This window comes from Xyrauchen texanus, chromosome 18 (assembly GCF_025860055.1).
Source record: "Xyrauchen texanus isolate HMW12.3.18 chromosome 18, RBS_HiC_50CHRs, whole genome shotgun sequence".
NCBI classification, from domain to species: Eukaryota; Metazoa; Chordata; class Actinopteri; order Cypriniformes; family Catostomidae; genus Xyrauchen; species Xyrauchen texanus.
The window spans coordinates 968,072-983,297 of NC_068293.1; the positions used below are offsets into that span (position 1 = coordinate 968,072).

Consider the following 15,226-nt stretch of genomic DNA (forward strand, 5'->3'; position numbering starts at 1 on the left):
AAAGGACACATATTTTTTGTAGATCAAGCAATTGGTTATTGAATAATACCATATTATTTTTGTGATAGTGTCCAGCACCCCCCTGCGGGTTTAAGACAGCAATGGGTTTAAGAGGATAACTACACTGACTAACACCCCAAAGACCTTACAGTAAAGGAGTCCTCTTATTACTTTGTGCAGTGAATGTATAAATTGTCAGGACCTTTTTCTCCTCTCCAAATACGTTTTCAATGTTTACTTTGCACACCTTCTGCTTTATCCCCAGGAACATTCATAAAATTGCCCTCGTGGTACTTTCTTCAACGCTTGTCATGTGGAGGGCAAAGCAGTACTTGATGCTGGGCCTCATGCGAGTCATGTGGACGTCACTTTACATGTTTGGTTCTTTGGAAGGATTTGAATTGTGAGCTGTTACAGCATGTACAATTACAAAACCATTGAATACAGTAACTTCAGCATATGGTACATATTTAACTGTACCTCTGAAAGAACATTAAAAGGATGCCTCTGAAAATGAAGAGGTAAAATAAGACTTCTTTAATGAAATGGACCAACCAATCACTGCACACCTTTAAATGCCAAGCAATTCTACCACTAAAATAATCAAACTAAATTGACTTGTTTTGAGTCCTTATTAGGGGTGGGTGATATACAAGTTCAATTTGTTTTGGATACAAAGGCTTATAACTGTTTGTTTGACAAAAAAGAGAGTCAAAAAGAGATTGCAAAATGATGACGAGTAGATATAAAAGATAACTAATTATTCAAAATAATGGGACTTTTTCTTGAAACACAAGCGGAACAAATTTGTCCTTATCCTCCTTATTCATACTTGTTGTTCATTCATCCATTTTTACCATACGTAAATGGTCTTATTGAATTTACTAGACAAATTTACATAAGAATGGCTTTACTAAATATTTATGAACAAATCTGTTCTGCTCATGAATTTAATGAATAAGGCCCAATATTATATTTATTGATAAAGTTGTTTCATTGCAATGGATAAGACACGTCTACCATTAGTCTACTCTGGACATTGTTTTAAATAAAAAAGGAACATTCATTATTTTTCCAAAATCACTTTTGAATCACTTTTCATAAAAATGTGTATCATTATGGACCACAAATTCCACCACTAGTCTGTCTTAACCAGTCGTGATGCAACAAGATTCCAACGTCAAGGCATTTTTCTCTTCAGACTTAACGTGAAACTACGATCACAGAGAATAAAACCATATTTGATGTTAAAGAAATAGTTCACCCAAAATCATAATTTACTCACCATTATGCTGTCTCTAACTCGTATGAATTTCTATAGAACTGATTAAGATTTTAGATGAAGGGCTGCTGTCAGGTCTTGGCACTGTTGAGCTAGTTAATGCAACACACCTAGAATATAAGTTGACTCTTGATGTATGTACTGTTATGCCATCTTCTACAGCAAATCATTTAGGTGTTATATTTGATACCAATCTGTCCTTTGAAAATGACATTTCCATTGTTTGTAGAACAGCATTCTTCCACCTCTGCCAAATTATGACACGCTCTGTTTTGATGCAGAAAAACCAATTCATGCGTTCATGACCTCAAGACTACATTATTGTAATGCGTTACTGGGAAGATGTCAGGCAGGTTCAGTAAATAAACTATAGAGTAGAGTGCTGACTAAAACCAAGAAATATGATCATATTAGTCCCATTTTATTGTTGATTCATTGGCTAGCTGTTAAGTTTCGTATACATTGTTACTTACAAAGCTTTGAATTGTCTAGCTCCACAGCACTTAAACAACCTTCTGTCATGCTATAATATATCACGTTCACTGCGAATGCAAAATTCCAGGCTTTTAATAATAACCAGAATATCAAAATCCACAAAAGGAGGTAGATCCTTTTCCCATTTGACTTTTAAACTACAGAATAGTCTTCCTAATACTGTTCGTGACTCATACACACACTCTCAGTTTATGTCTAGACTAAAGACTCATCTATTTAGCCAGACATACACCTAATTTATCCATCAACTCATAGTTATGCTGCTTTAGTTAGGTCTGCCGGAAAAAGAACATACATATCCTGAAGTTACCAGAGCCTGCCAGATCCAGCTCCGGTCCTGCCCAGTGTCCCACCTCCACCGCTATGTGTCGCTGAGTGATGACTACTAACTGCAGTCTGTGCAAACAGACATCCCTTCAGTCTCCCGCGATGGACTTCACAGAGGATGAACTCCTGCCAACTTCAATCCGTTAGACATGGGATACTTCACTGGCCACTGCCTGAACCTCAGACTTAGGATGGACTTCACCAAAATGTACTGCCACAAGCTTCCAGCTGGACTGCAATGCCATTCACTGACCTCTGCCTGCATCATCTTGGTCAAAAGATGGACTATACTCTCTTAAAATGGAACACATAGACAATACATTAATGCCAACTGAAGCCTTCATCAGTCAAATAAAAAGGACTTCATCTACGTATGTGCACTTCCACAGTTAATTCAAGATGGATTTCAAAAACGTTGTCATTAATCTTACAGTTCATACAAAATCTTCTAGTTTAAACGTTTGCCACCAACATCTACTCTTTACTGATATAAACCGTGACTTGTACAACACATATGTGAATATTATTGGCATTATATTAATGCTGTTTTTGCCAGGGGGAACTGGATTCCAACAAAACTACTAAGAAGAGTCAGCTTGGGATGACTCACGAGCAAGACTACGGTTTGGGCTGGCGGTTTCATGGTGACGCATCATCCACTGCTAGCCATATGCTTTCTTTTTTCAAATTCTTTTCCTCTTTTCACATTACTTCACCTAAGCACACAGTTTGTTAAACAGAAGGTAGGTAAGAAGGTAACGGGTAACCACTAGCATCTCTTAACATAACACAAAGATATTTTCATGGATATATTATGTGCTTATATCCAGGCAATGCAAGTCAATGGAGTCCAACATTTTCAAGCTCCAAAATGGACATAAAAGTAGCATACATGTAATCCATACTACTAGATTGGTTTAATTCATGTCTTCTGAAATGAGTTTGAGACAGCATGAGGGTAAGTAAATGATAAGAGAATTATAATTTTTAATAATAATAATACCTTATCTTTATATAGTGCTTTTCTAGGTACTCAAAGGACTTTACATAGTATAGGGGGACTCTCCTCAACCATCACCAGTGTGCAGCATCCACCTGGATGATGCGACGGCAGCCATAGTGCGCCAATACACTCACCACACACCAGATATTGGTGGAGAGGAGAGAGTAGAGAGATGTAGCCAATTCAGGGAAGGAGATTATTAGGAGGCCATGAAAGATAAGGGCCAATGGGGGTAATTTGGCCAGGACACTGGGGTTACACCCCTACTCTTTACAAGATGTGCCATTGGAATTTTTATGTCCACAGAGAGTCAGGACCTCAGTTTAACATCTCATCTGAAGAACAGTGCCTTTTTACAGTATAGAGTGCCCATCACTATACTGGAGCATTAGGACCCACACAGACCGCAGGGTGAGCACCCCCTGCTGGCATCCCTAATACTTCTTCCAGCAGCAACCAAACTTTTCCCCAGGAGATCTACCATCCAGGTACTGGCAAGGCTCAACCCTGCTTAGCTTTAGTGGGCAACCAAGCAAGAGCTGCAGGGTGATATGGCTGCAGATTTTTGAGGTGAACTATTGCTTTAAATGTACTGTTATGTGGAGTGAGATTTTGAACCAATGAGAGTTTGCAGTGGGAGGAGCTACCCAGCATAATGCTGCAGAAATAGAAATCAAGCGATCAACAAAATGCCCTGTTGCTCGCTGCTCAGATTTATAATGGAAGAGATAGCTTTTATCACTTTTTGCTTTATCGCTTCACGCCCCACTAGGACACAGTGTAACATATGAAAGCAGCCATCTACACATGCAGAATATACTGTAGATATAATGGTGTAACCAAGAACAAATGTAATCAATCTTAAACCAGTAATTTTCAGAAGTTCAGGGATTACGAATAAAAGCATAAAACTATGTTGTTGAATAGTGACTTTTTAAGGCAAGGACAACAGGAAGCACAACTGGCTTCATGTGGACAGCTCCACTGCTCTTACTGTTGCCCTGACAACAGCGCTGTCTCTGTATTACTATGGAGAGGATGATCACGGAGGTGGGGTCTGCTCAAGTGACGTGGAAAGTCTGTTCTCTTCAATTTTTTTTTTCTGGAGATAAAATCCATATCTAGAGGAAAGACCCAGGGCTTCTCCTGTTCAGCAGAGTCCTGCATAGTAAGCATCTGTAGTCAGCAGGGAAGGCGTCATCAGCACGGATATGTTGATCCTACCACAGTTGAGGGTTCTCTAGATTGAGGAAGCCTGGGTCCTTGCGCAGTTCCCAGTATGTGTTATTAGAAACCCATCTCTCCCTATGGTTACTGTCCATAACCTTCCTGATACAGAAACCAAAGAGAAAGCACAAGTTAACAAGTATTAAAGCTGAAGTATGTATCTTTTTCTGTGTTAAAATATTATCACCTATCCCAGCTTAATATGCAGAGACAACTAGAAGTATGCCATTTAGAGGTTACATTTATTGCAAACTGTCTCTTTGGCACTTTGAAAATGTGCTTTCAGCGACTAGTTTAGACCCCGCCCACCAACATAGCTCAGAGCAATGAGTTTGGGGACAAGGCTATTTCTTCGTTTGACCATGGCAGGCGGGGGTGTACTCCAAAAGCATTATTGAAAACAATGTTTATTTTTTCAATTCCATTCGTTGGCGCTATTGGTGCAGACATTACATACTTCAGCTTAAAGAGCCTGGAAAACATCTCTTTGGCTAATAATGGAATGTTTCAGCTGCATTCTGAAACTCGATTCAATCCTGAAAAATGTCGGTATTCGGTATTAAACAAAACAAACTAAAAGGCATACTAGAGACAGTGCACTGACTTGAAGAATCGTGGCTGATATCTGATGTTGTTCTCCTCCAACCACTTCCTCCTGTGACGCTGCTGCTCTTCTATTCGTTGCTTTTCAGATGCTGCCATCTGGACATTTCCTTCCTCCAGATACCTGAGAGACACATTACAGCTTCAGTAGAGATGTTTACGCAGAGTCAACTTTGTTCCTATGGTGTTAGTAAGCATAAAAAGAGCTGGGCTAAGCAAGTAACTTTCGCAGAGAGTACTTTTAAAGGGACAGTTCACCTAAAAATGAATAGTCTCATTATTTATTCACCCTCATGATATCGCAGGTGTGTTTGACTTTCTTTATTCAGCAGAAGACATTTGAAGAAAAATAGAAAAATATCTCAGCTCAGTAGGTCCTTAAAATGCAAGTGAATGGAGATTTTTCTTTTGAAGCTCCAAAAATCACAGACAGACAGCATAAACATCATCCATACAACTCCAGCGGTTAAATGAATGTCTTCTAAAGCCACACGATCACTTCTGGTGTGAAAAAAGATATTTAAGCACTTTTTTTAACTATAATCCAACACTTCAAGAGAGGGTGGACTCCACCCTCAAGCGGTCTCTAGTGTGACGTATTCACATTGCCATGGTAATATCATGTTCTCCAATTGGTTTTATTTATCAGCTGGAGTCGTATGGATGGAATTTTCTATTTTTCTTCATGTGTTCTGGTGAAGAAAGAAAATAATACACACCTGAGATATCGTGAAGGTGAGTAAATAAGGAAAGATCTATACCTTTAATACACTTAATAATACAGCACAATTAATCAATTCAGCTCTGTTGCATATTCAGCTCCTGCCTGCATTTTTCACACCTACATTTTAAGGAACAATTCCAAAGTCTTTTTAGTAAGACAGTCGGACATTTTTGGAATGTTCCCATCAGCAATTTTTCTATGTAAACAAGCGGCATCCCAGTGCAGCTCCTCTCTACTTGAATGGGGAAAGACCGAAATCTCTCAAACGGTTGGTCAAGATTATGATCAAACAACATATTTCACATCAGCAATACAATCTGACAACACTGGTATCATAAAATGAGTTTTATAACCTAATAATTGTAATAATAATTAGATAATTCTCTCATTTACTCACCCTTAAGCAGTCTCAAACTTGTATGACATTCTTTCTTCCCATTGAACACAAACAAAGATATTTGAATGCAGATATTATGTATGCTTGTTAGGAGCTACTTTTAGTCTTAACATTTTTTGTGAATACGGGCCCAGTCTTAGACTTTTTTGAAAGTTGTTTTTAGCTTCTTTATGAAAGCTCCAACTCTAAGACCCCGTTTCCACTTGCAATTAAGATGCGTCTCTGGTGATGCGATCACATGTGGTCATGCGGTAAACAAGTCGCTGTTTACATCTGGTTGTTAAATGTGTTTTTGATGACCACTTGTGTTCAGATTTGGAGGGGAGGAATCTGTTTCATGACGACATTCATCAATCACTATGTCAGTGTGTTTCTGCATGATAATAAACCACAAAAAAAGTCAGAAAAGACAAAGAAAGCGTGAAAAAAAAACGCTGTGCTATTTCTCAAAGATGCAGCTGAAATTTGATCGAAGCACAATTCAACATTTTGAGCAGAATTATCTGTTATTTTAGTGGATTAATTTAATTAACCTGTGCTGCAGATATTAATAAGTGTTACTGCATGTTGATATCAAACACACTGGAGAAGATCCGTGAAGTTCTCATGCTTGTGTGTGTATCCACTTTTTAAAATTGTGCGATGGGACGTTTTTCTTGTTTTAACGCAGAGGTTGATTGACAGGTGAGGGGAGGAACATCGCTGCTGCCGGGACACAAACAGGATGGATTAGCGTTTACACCTAAATGTTAGACCCTGTTTAGACCTGTATTTAGTGCTGACCACATGGGGACCGATCACCAAAATGCATCGTAATCAGGGTTACTGCAGACTTTTTAAAATCAAATGTAAGACTTTTGAAGACATTTTTTCAAGACCTGAATAAAATGAATACTGTATCCCCATACCAAAACAAACCTCTACAATCTCAAAATAAATCATGTATCACAGACAAGGTCTAAATTAAAGCCCATTTTTATGTTATTTCCCAGGACTGGTACTTTTCGTTATTTTCAAACCAGAGGAACTCTACTGATTTCTGGAATACTACATCAAAATTGTCCTGGGATGTATAATATAAATAATAAGATGTTTATCAAGATTGGGTAATTGAACTATTATACATTCTAGTTTACATGACTGTTTTTGCATGTTTATCTTGCATCAAGTAATCTTTTTTGAGTGACTATTTCAGTACAGTCATAAAAGCTTTATTGTAAAAGATTGTGTTGATAAATAGGTTTATAGTGCATATTCAACATATTGTCTGTGGATTCAGCGTGTGCTGCGGGATAGACTGACGCCTCCTCTCTGTGTTGTTGATTTTGTTGTTGTTGCTATTGATACACACATGCAATTAAGTCAGAAAACGGTCGACAATAGATGATATAACTATGGGGGTTACTTTTGTGAGTGTGAATGCAAGAGGGGATAAGTCTATTTGGGTGTCCTTTTCCTCTTAATAGTTCTCATCTAGAAAGTTAATAAGAGAAAAGTACTGGGACTGTGGGGGGAAAGGGGCTATAAATGCAGAAGGGATAGAGTTCTGTGAAATGTTCAGATTTTAAGATTCTAAATGACTTTTTCTAGCTCAAGAGGCTTCTAAATGTAAAATGTAAACCTCTGGCACCGCCCTTGCAGAATTGAAGAAATTAATAAAAAAAAATGCATAAAAATAACACAGTTACGGTGATAGTTACAAATTCACTTATGGTTCTAAAATATGTTCGTAAACATGAAGAATCAGAAGAGAAAATAAACTTTGTGTGTGTGTGTGTGTGCGCGCGTGTGTGTACCTCTGGTCAGGTCTGAATCGTGCATCTGATGAGGGCAGCAGTTCCTTCAGTTCTGGGAACAGCTCGTTCAGCTCTATAGCAAACCTGCTGAAGCCGTAGTACAGCTCATAGTCTGTGGGCATTGACCCTGCACACGCAAACACATCACACTCATTTATACATAATAGAACCACATAACTCTGAAGTGAAGTGTTTGCATGCATTCTCAAACTCTCTGTCTACGTAGGATTTTATCTATGATTATGTATGTACTTGTGTTTCATTAAAGCTAAAACTTTTTGTTGTGTTAATCCACAACAAATTACAAACTACTTCTCTTTATTGTTATTATTATTATTATTATTATTACATGCAGAAAAAAACCCATCCCTTACTATTGCAGATACATTGTACAGAGCAAAACATTATGTGTGTATATATATATATATATATATATATATATATATATATATATATATATATATATATATATATATATAAATTCACACACATCAACTAACATTATATATACATAGCATTACAAGTACAGTACACACCATGTGACAATATTTATATCCATGTATATACTAACATCATCCAGACATATTTGAATTAATACTGGCTTCCATATTTTTTCAAATTTCTCAGGTTGTCCTCTTACTTTTTACAATATTTTTTCAGGTTGACTATATGACAATAGCTCATTCCACCATTGTTTATTTGAAGGTTCTTTCGTCTCTTTTTTTTATATGCATATCTTAGCTGCAGTCAAAAACAGTAAAACCGGAACGAATCAGTTCCTAAACTTACATCTCCCAATAATGTAATTCTAGGATCTTTTGGTATTACAAAATACTACTCTAAAATTGTAAATCACTGATGACTTCATGCAAAACTTTTGAAGGATTTGATTTTCAGATCCCAACACCGTTCCGAAGGGGTGAATATTCAGTTTCCTTAATAATAAACTTTATTTTATATAGCACTTTTAATGAAACCTCTCAAAACATTTTACATAGAAAGGAAAAATACAAATCCAATATAAAAATACAGAGCTTAATACAAATGGAGAAAATATGCATCTCAAAACAACTAATAATAAAACACAGTAAATAAAGTGATAGTATTAAATGAATTCAATACAATAGTATCAAATAAAAGCCTCCTGGAAAAAATACGTATTGAGACATGATTTAAACTCACTAAAAGGCTGAACTTCTCTAAGTCCTGAGGGTAGAGAGTTCAATAGTTTCGGAGCATAAGATGAGAATGTGAGTCTGAGGAGCAGTTAAAATAACAGATTTAGACGAGCGGAGATCACGCTTTGATGTACACGTGGTTATATCTCATCTTTTATCCTCCTCATTTATTCTTATTATTTTAATCAATGTTCTATTTTCCTTTTAAAATAAGATGCAAGTAACATGTATGACATCTGAGGGGTGACTGAGGGTCTGGAACATGCCAGGAATGCATTAACAGTGATATAGCCCAGAGAATATGCATTTATATACAAAAATATATCTGTTATAATAAGCACATCATTAATTCACTGTTCTATAACCATTTGATTCTATTTTAATTCAATTATTATTAACTGAATGAGAGAGATCTCTCTTATGAGTTATGATCTTTTTATGTTTTGAAATGATTTGTAAAAGCAATTATTGCATACAACATATCTACCTCATGCAATCATTGAACTGAAACATTGAATTTCTATATGATTTTATATAATATTGGGTGACTAGTCTTAGGCCTTGTGTGTGTGTGTGTGTGTGTGTGTGTGTGTGTGTGTGTGTGTGTGTGTGTGTGTGTGTGTGTGTGTGTGCTCTTTGTCTTTCTCCGTTCTGTCCTAATTTTCTGCAGATGATGAGACCCTGCATTCCACCGAAGAAGCGACACTAGGGGTCTCTCTCGAGCGCCGAATATGCCTCTGATCTATGAAAAAAGGCCAATGGGAATTAGGCAGACAGTATTTGCATACCCCGCCTCCGAACATACGGGTATAAAAGTGGGCAAATACGTCTAGTTCACTCAGGATTTTTCTGAGGAGCCGGAAATGGCCGAGCCACTCAGCGACGTGGCCGGGAGGAAACAAAGTTTAGTTCCCTCCATCATGGAACGGAGGTTACATCCGTAACCTAGTCATTCCCCGTCTGTCACTCACTTCGACGTTGTGTTGAAGAAGCGACACTAGGGGTCCAATTCAAATCACGCCATGCTCTGAGCCGTGTACGTGTACTGTTGACACAAGAGCGGCAGGTATATTTACGTGCAAAGCGGACCAGTTGTGTCAGACTGCACGTACCCCTCCCCAATGCCCCACAAAAAGTCGTCGGAACCCTTTTGGTTGCCCTAAGCAGGGGAACAAGGCGACGCTTGCCAATCTGGGAATGGCCCGAGCCTAGCCGGGCCTCTTTTCTCTCTATGTTTCTCGCATAGAGCAAAAGTGGCTGGGGCACTTTCACGCATCATGGGAAGGGGGTCTTACACAGTTTCCTATTCTTTCAGGGGGAAAAGACCCTGCGGAGACCACACCTGCCCAGAGATGGGGAGGTAAGTGGCAAATACATCACATGGCCATTCAGGTCACATGTGGAAACATGGCGCGGTGGTAGATCCAGCTACAGCGCGGCGACCGGGGGGCAGCTGGAACTGCCAAAGGGAGACGTGAATCCACTCGAAGGGGACCGTACCTTGTAAAATACACACAGGAGGAGTCCAAGCAGGAGTCCCGACCTGCGGAGCACCTATTCCAGTACAGGGTAGATTGGGTACCCGCAGTGGATTGGGTCAGCGAATTCCTCCGCTGAATTGCGGACCCACAGGGCTAGGGAGGATTCATCCAGGGATCCGAATGTACGGAATCTCCTGGGAAAGAAAGCGCACAGTTTTACCTCAACCGAGGGAAAGGGCGCTACATGCAAGCGATCCACCCGGCCAGTCCATCAGCGTGTTACCGAGTTCTACCGGCTGGGACCTGAGAAAACACGGGATGATACTGACTCAACCCTGAGACTGTAAAATCTCACAAAAGGTATTGGGTGTTTCCCAACCCGCTGCTCTACATATGTTTGCCAGGGAGGTGCCCCTGTCCAGTGCCCACGAGGACACAACACTCCTCGTTGAGTGTGCTCGTACCCGCAAGGGGGGGAGGGGGCACGGCCTGGGTGTGATAGGTCAATGCAATGGCGTCCACTACCCAGTGGGAAAGCCTCTGTTTGGAGACAGCGTTCCATTTCCGCTGTCCACCAAAGCAGACAAAGAGCTGCTCAGAACGTCTAAAGCTCTGTGTGCGGTCCAAGTAGGTACGCAAAGCACATACCGGACACAGCAACGAAGGGGCTGGGCCTGCCTCCTCCCGGGGCAGCGCTTGCAGGTTCACTACCTGGTCTCTGAACGGCATGGTAGGAACCTGGTAGTAGCCCAGTCGTGGTCTTAGGATCACATGCATGTCTGCCAGACTGAACTCCAGGCAAGTGTCGCTAACAGAGAACTCTTGCAGGTCCCCGACTCTCTTGATGGAGGCGAGCGCGATCAGCAGGGCAGTCTTTAGAGAGAGGGCCCTGAGTCCAACTGATTCTAGCGGCTCGAAGGGGGTTCTCTGAAGGCCCGTGAGGACCACTTAGAGATCCCAGGAGGGGAACAGGCTTGGCCGGAAAGGATTTAACCTCCGGGCGCCTCTTAGGAAACTGATGATTAAGTTGTGCTTACCCAAAGACTTGCCGTCTACTGATTCGTGTTGGGCCGTGATAGCAGCAACATACACCTTCATGGTGGAAGGGGACAGCCTCCCCTCCAACCTCTCCTGCAGCAATAGGAGCACTGACCTAACTGCGCACCTCTGTGGGTCTTCAGCCCGGGAAGAACACCAATTTGCGAACAAGCGCCACTTCAGGGCGTAAAGTTGCCTGGTAGAGGGGGTTCTGGTTTGGCTGATCGTGTCTATTATGGCAGGTGGTAGACCAGCTAGATCTTCCGCGTCCCGTCCAGGGGATGAAAGAACGTCCTTCCTCAGGGAAATTCGCCAGGGAGGAGCTGTCGCGAGGAGTACAAGGTCCGAGAACCAGGCCCGGGTTGGCCAGTAAGGAGCCACTAGGGTGACTTGTTCCTCATCCTCCCTGACCTTGCACAGCACCTGTGCAAGAAGGCTCACTGGGGGAAATGCATACTTGCGCAGCCCAGAGGCCCAGCTGTGTGCCAGCGTGTCTGCCCCGAGGGGAGCCTCTGTTCGGGCATACCAGAGCAGGCAGTGGGAGGTCTCTCGGGAGGCAAACAGGTCTACCTGGGCCTTGCCGAATCGTTCCCAAATCAGCTGGACCGTCTGGGGGTGAAGCCTCCACTCTCCACCAGGCCAGCGTTGTCATGACAGTGTGTCCACTATCACATTGAGGTTGCCAGGGACGCGCACACGGCACCCCAACCCAATTTGGAGGCGTCGGTTGTGACCAGGACGTGTTGGGACACCTGCTGCAGGGGCACTCCTGCCCGTAAAAAGTAGAGGTCTGTCCAGGGTTTGAATGTTTGGCGGCAGGCGGTGGTGATTGGTGCATGCCGTGGCGCCATGCTCGTCCTGGGACTGGAGTCTGAAGCCGGATGTCCTTCCTCAGGGGAATTCACCAGGGAGGGGCTGTCGTGAGGAGTACGAGGTCCGAGAACCAGGCCCGGGTTGGCCAGTAAGGAGCCACTAGGGTGACTTGTTCCTCATCCTCCCTGACCTTGCACAGCACCTGTGCAAGAAGGCTCATTGGGGGAAATGCGTACTTGCGCAGCCCAGAGGCCCAGCTGTGTGCCAGCGCGTCTGCCCTGAGGGGAGCCTCTGTTCGGGCATACCAGAGCGGGCAGTGGGAGGTCTCTCGGGAGGCAAACAGGTCTACCTGGGCCTTGCCGAATCGTTCCTAAATCAGCTGGACCATCTGGGGGTGAAGCCTCCACTCTCCATCAGGCCAGTGTTGTCATGACAGCGCGTCCACTACCAAATTGAGGTCGCCGGGGATGTGAGTGGTGATTGTTACTCGTGCGTGCCGTGGCGCCATGCTCGTCTCGGGACTCGAGTCTGAAGCCGGTGCTGAAGCGGTCTCATATGCATCAACCCCAGCGGCGCGACCGCCGTGGAGGATGCCATATGCCCCAGGAGCCTCTGGAAAAGTTTTAAAGGGACCATTGTGCCTGGCCTGAAGGCTCTTTTCTCGGTTGACCTGAAGCCCCAAACGGCTGAGGTGCCTGAGCACCTGGTCTCTGTGAGTGCATAGTAACTCTCGGGAGTGGGCCAGTATGAGCCAGTCATCGAGGTAATTGAGTATGCGGATGCCGGCTTCTCGGAGCGGGGCAAGAGCTGCCTCTGCGACTTTTGTGAAGACGCGAGGGGACAGAGACATGCCGAAGGGGAGGACTTTGTACTGATACTCCTGGCCGTCGAACGAGAACCGGAGGAAGGGTCGGTGTTGAGGCAGAATTGAGATGTGAAAGTACGTGTCCTTCAGGTCTACCGCTGCAAACCAATCTAGATGCCAGATGCCCGGTTGAAAACTCGCAAGTCCAAGATCGGTCGTAAGCCGCAGCCTTTCTTGGGTACGATGAAGTAAGAGCTGTAGAAACCCTTCTTCATCTCGGTCATCGCGTCTTTCAGTAGAAGAGTAGCGATTTCCGCATGCAGGAATTTGGCATGTTCGCCGTGTACTGCGGAGAAACGGATGCCCGCGAAGGGGGGTGGGGGCCTGGCAAACTGAATTGCGTAACCGAGTCGAATGGTCCGGGCCAGCCAGCGTGACGGGTTGGGAAGTGAAAGACACGCATCCAAGCTCCGTGCTAGGGGCACCAAGGGGACGATTATTTTCGCAACGGCGTGGAACAGGTAGTATGGCGTTGTGAGGCGCGGACGCATCCCGAGGCTCTGGTGCTGAGAAAGGACTCGAAGCACTTACCAGTGCTCTTAAATAATTTTGGAGCTGAGACCAAGTCTTAACACTTATGCAGCGTTCAGTGTAAACAGTGTCATCTGTTAATATGGGCACCGAAACGAAAACGCGCCGCTCACACTGAGCTCACAACCACACTCATGGAGGATGTGTGAACCCCGCGTTACAGTATGAACCGTTGTGCGGTTAATGTGTTACACTACCTTTTTTGACTAAATAGTAGTAAGATTACAGTAATTAATTACTTTGTAACAGAATTACACCCAACATTGGTTTTGAATCCAAGCCAATGCAAACTCATCACTCATTCACATTTGTTCATTTTTGGATCCTGTGGGTGTGAGTGTGCATGTACCTGGTCTCCAAATGCACTTAGCTGAAGGTGGAACTCCACAGTAAAGACCCTCATGCCATTTGCCAAACAGCCTGTGAAAGACCTTCCCCTCCTTGTCCATCACAGAGCCCTGCACCTCATTCACATTAGAGCTCCAGTAATTACCCTGCAACACAAACACATACACGGACAGATGAAGAAGAGCTGGAATCAAACATTAACTCATGAAAATGTGTGTGTGTGTGTGTGTGTGTACCTTAATAAAGGTGAGTTTGCAGATGTAGGTAGTGTCGCGAGTGTTTCTGATGGTGACCTCTCCATAATGTTCAATCCATCGTCTGCCACTCAGAATGTTGTGGACGCATGTTGTCACTTTGTTCCACTCATAGTGATCACCATAACTACCAGCACATGCACACACACTCTTACTATAGGTTTCTGAAATCACTGCTTTAATACTGATTATGTCTGGAGGTTGAACCTCAAAGAAACATGTGCAGGTCACATCTCAACCCAAAATCAAAAGAAACAAATAAGAAATTATATTTTCCATAAAGAATACTTTTAGGAGCATTAAATGTGCTAAGTCTTTTCAAAAACAAGAGAGGAAAGAATGAGAGACAAAAGGACTGAGAATTGAGCAGAGACACACATAGTACAGATAAAAAATAGAGAGACTGAGACACTGTACCTTGGCAGCATGACATTTAACGTTCCTATGGGAAGAATCTCCATAGACTTCCCCCAAAACTTATTCTTCCATCTGACATCTGAAACACACACACACACACACACACACACACACACACACACACACACACACACACACACACACACACACACACACACACACGTTGTGTTTCCATGTTTTATGGGGACTTTCCATAGACATAATGGTTTTTATACTGTACATACTTTATATTCTATCCCCTAAACCTAACCCTACCCCTAAACCTAACCCTCACAGAAAACTTTCTGCATTTTTACATTTTCAAAAAACATAATTTAGTATGATTTATAAGCTGTTTTCCTCATGGGGACCGACAAAATGTCCCCACAAGGTCAAAAATTTCGGGTTTTACTATCCTTATGGGGACATTTGGTCCCCACAAAGTGATAAATACACGCTCACACATAC

The 15,226-nt window shown here is 42.5% G+C and overlaps 1 protein-coding gene across 3 annotated transcripts in view; it reads right to left on the reverse strand.

Annotated features, from left to right (window-relative positions):
• Positions 1 to 553: 553 nt before the first annotated feature.
• The window catches only part of osbpl6 (oxysterol binding protein-like 6), a 222,849-nt gene continuing 208,176 nt past the window's right edge, over positions 554 to 15,226 (reverse strand). For all 3 annotated transcript variants that reach the window (XM_052148735.1, XM_052148734.1, XM_052148736.1), the window contains 6 exons: positions 14,780 to 14,858; positions 14,345 to 14,489; positions 14,110 to 14,254; positions 7,855 to 7,981; positions 4,939 to 5,061; positions 554 to 4,436 (listed from right to left, as the gene is read on the reverse strand). In XM_052148735.1, coding sequence (XP_052004695.1) covers positions 4,328 to 4,436; positions 4,939 to 5,061; positions 7,855 to 7,981; positions 14,110 to 14,254; positions 14,345 to 14,489; positions 14,780 to 14,858 — 728 coding nt within the window. In that variant the 3' untranslated portion in view covers positions 554 to 4,327. The remainder of the gene's footprint in view (positions 4,437 to 4,938; positions 5,062 to 7,854; positions 7,982 to 14,109; positions 14,255 to 14,344; positions 14,490 to 14,779; positions 14,859 to 15,226) is intronic.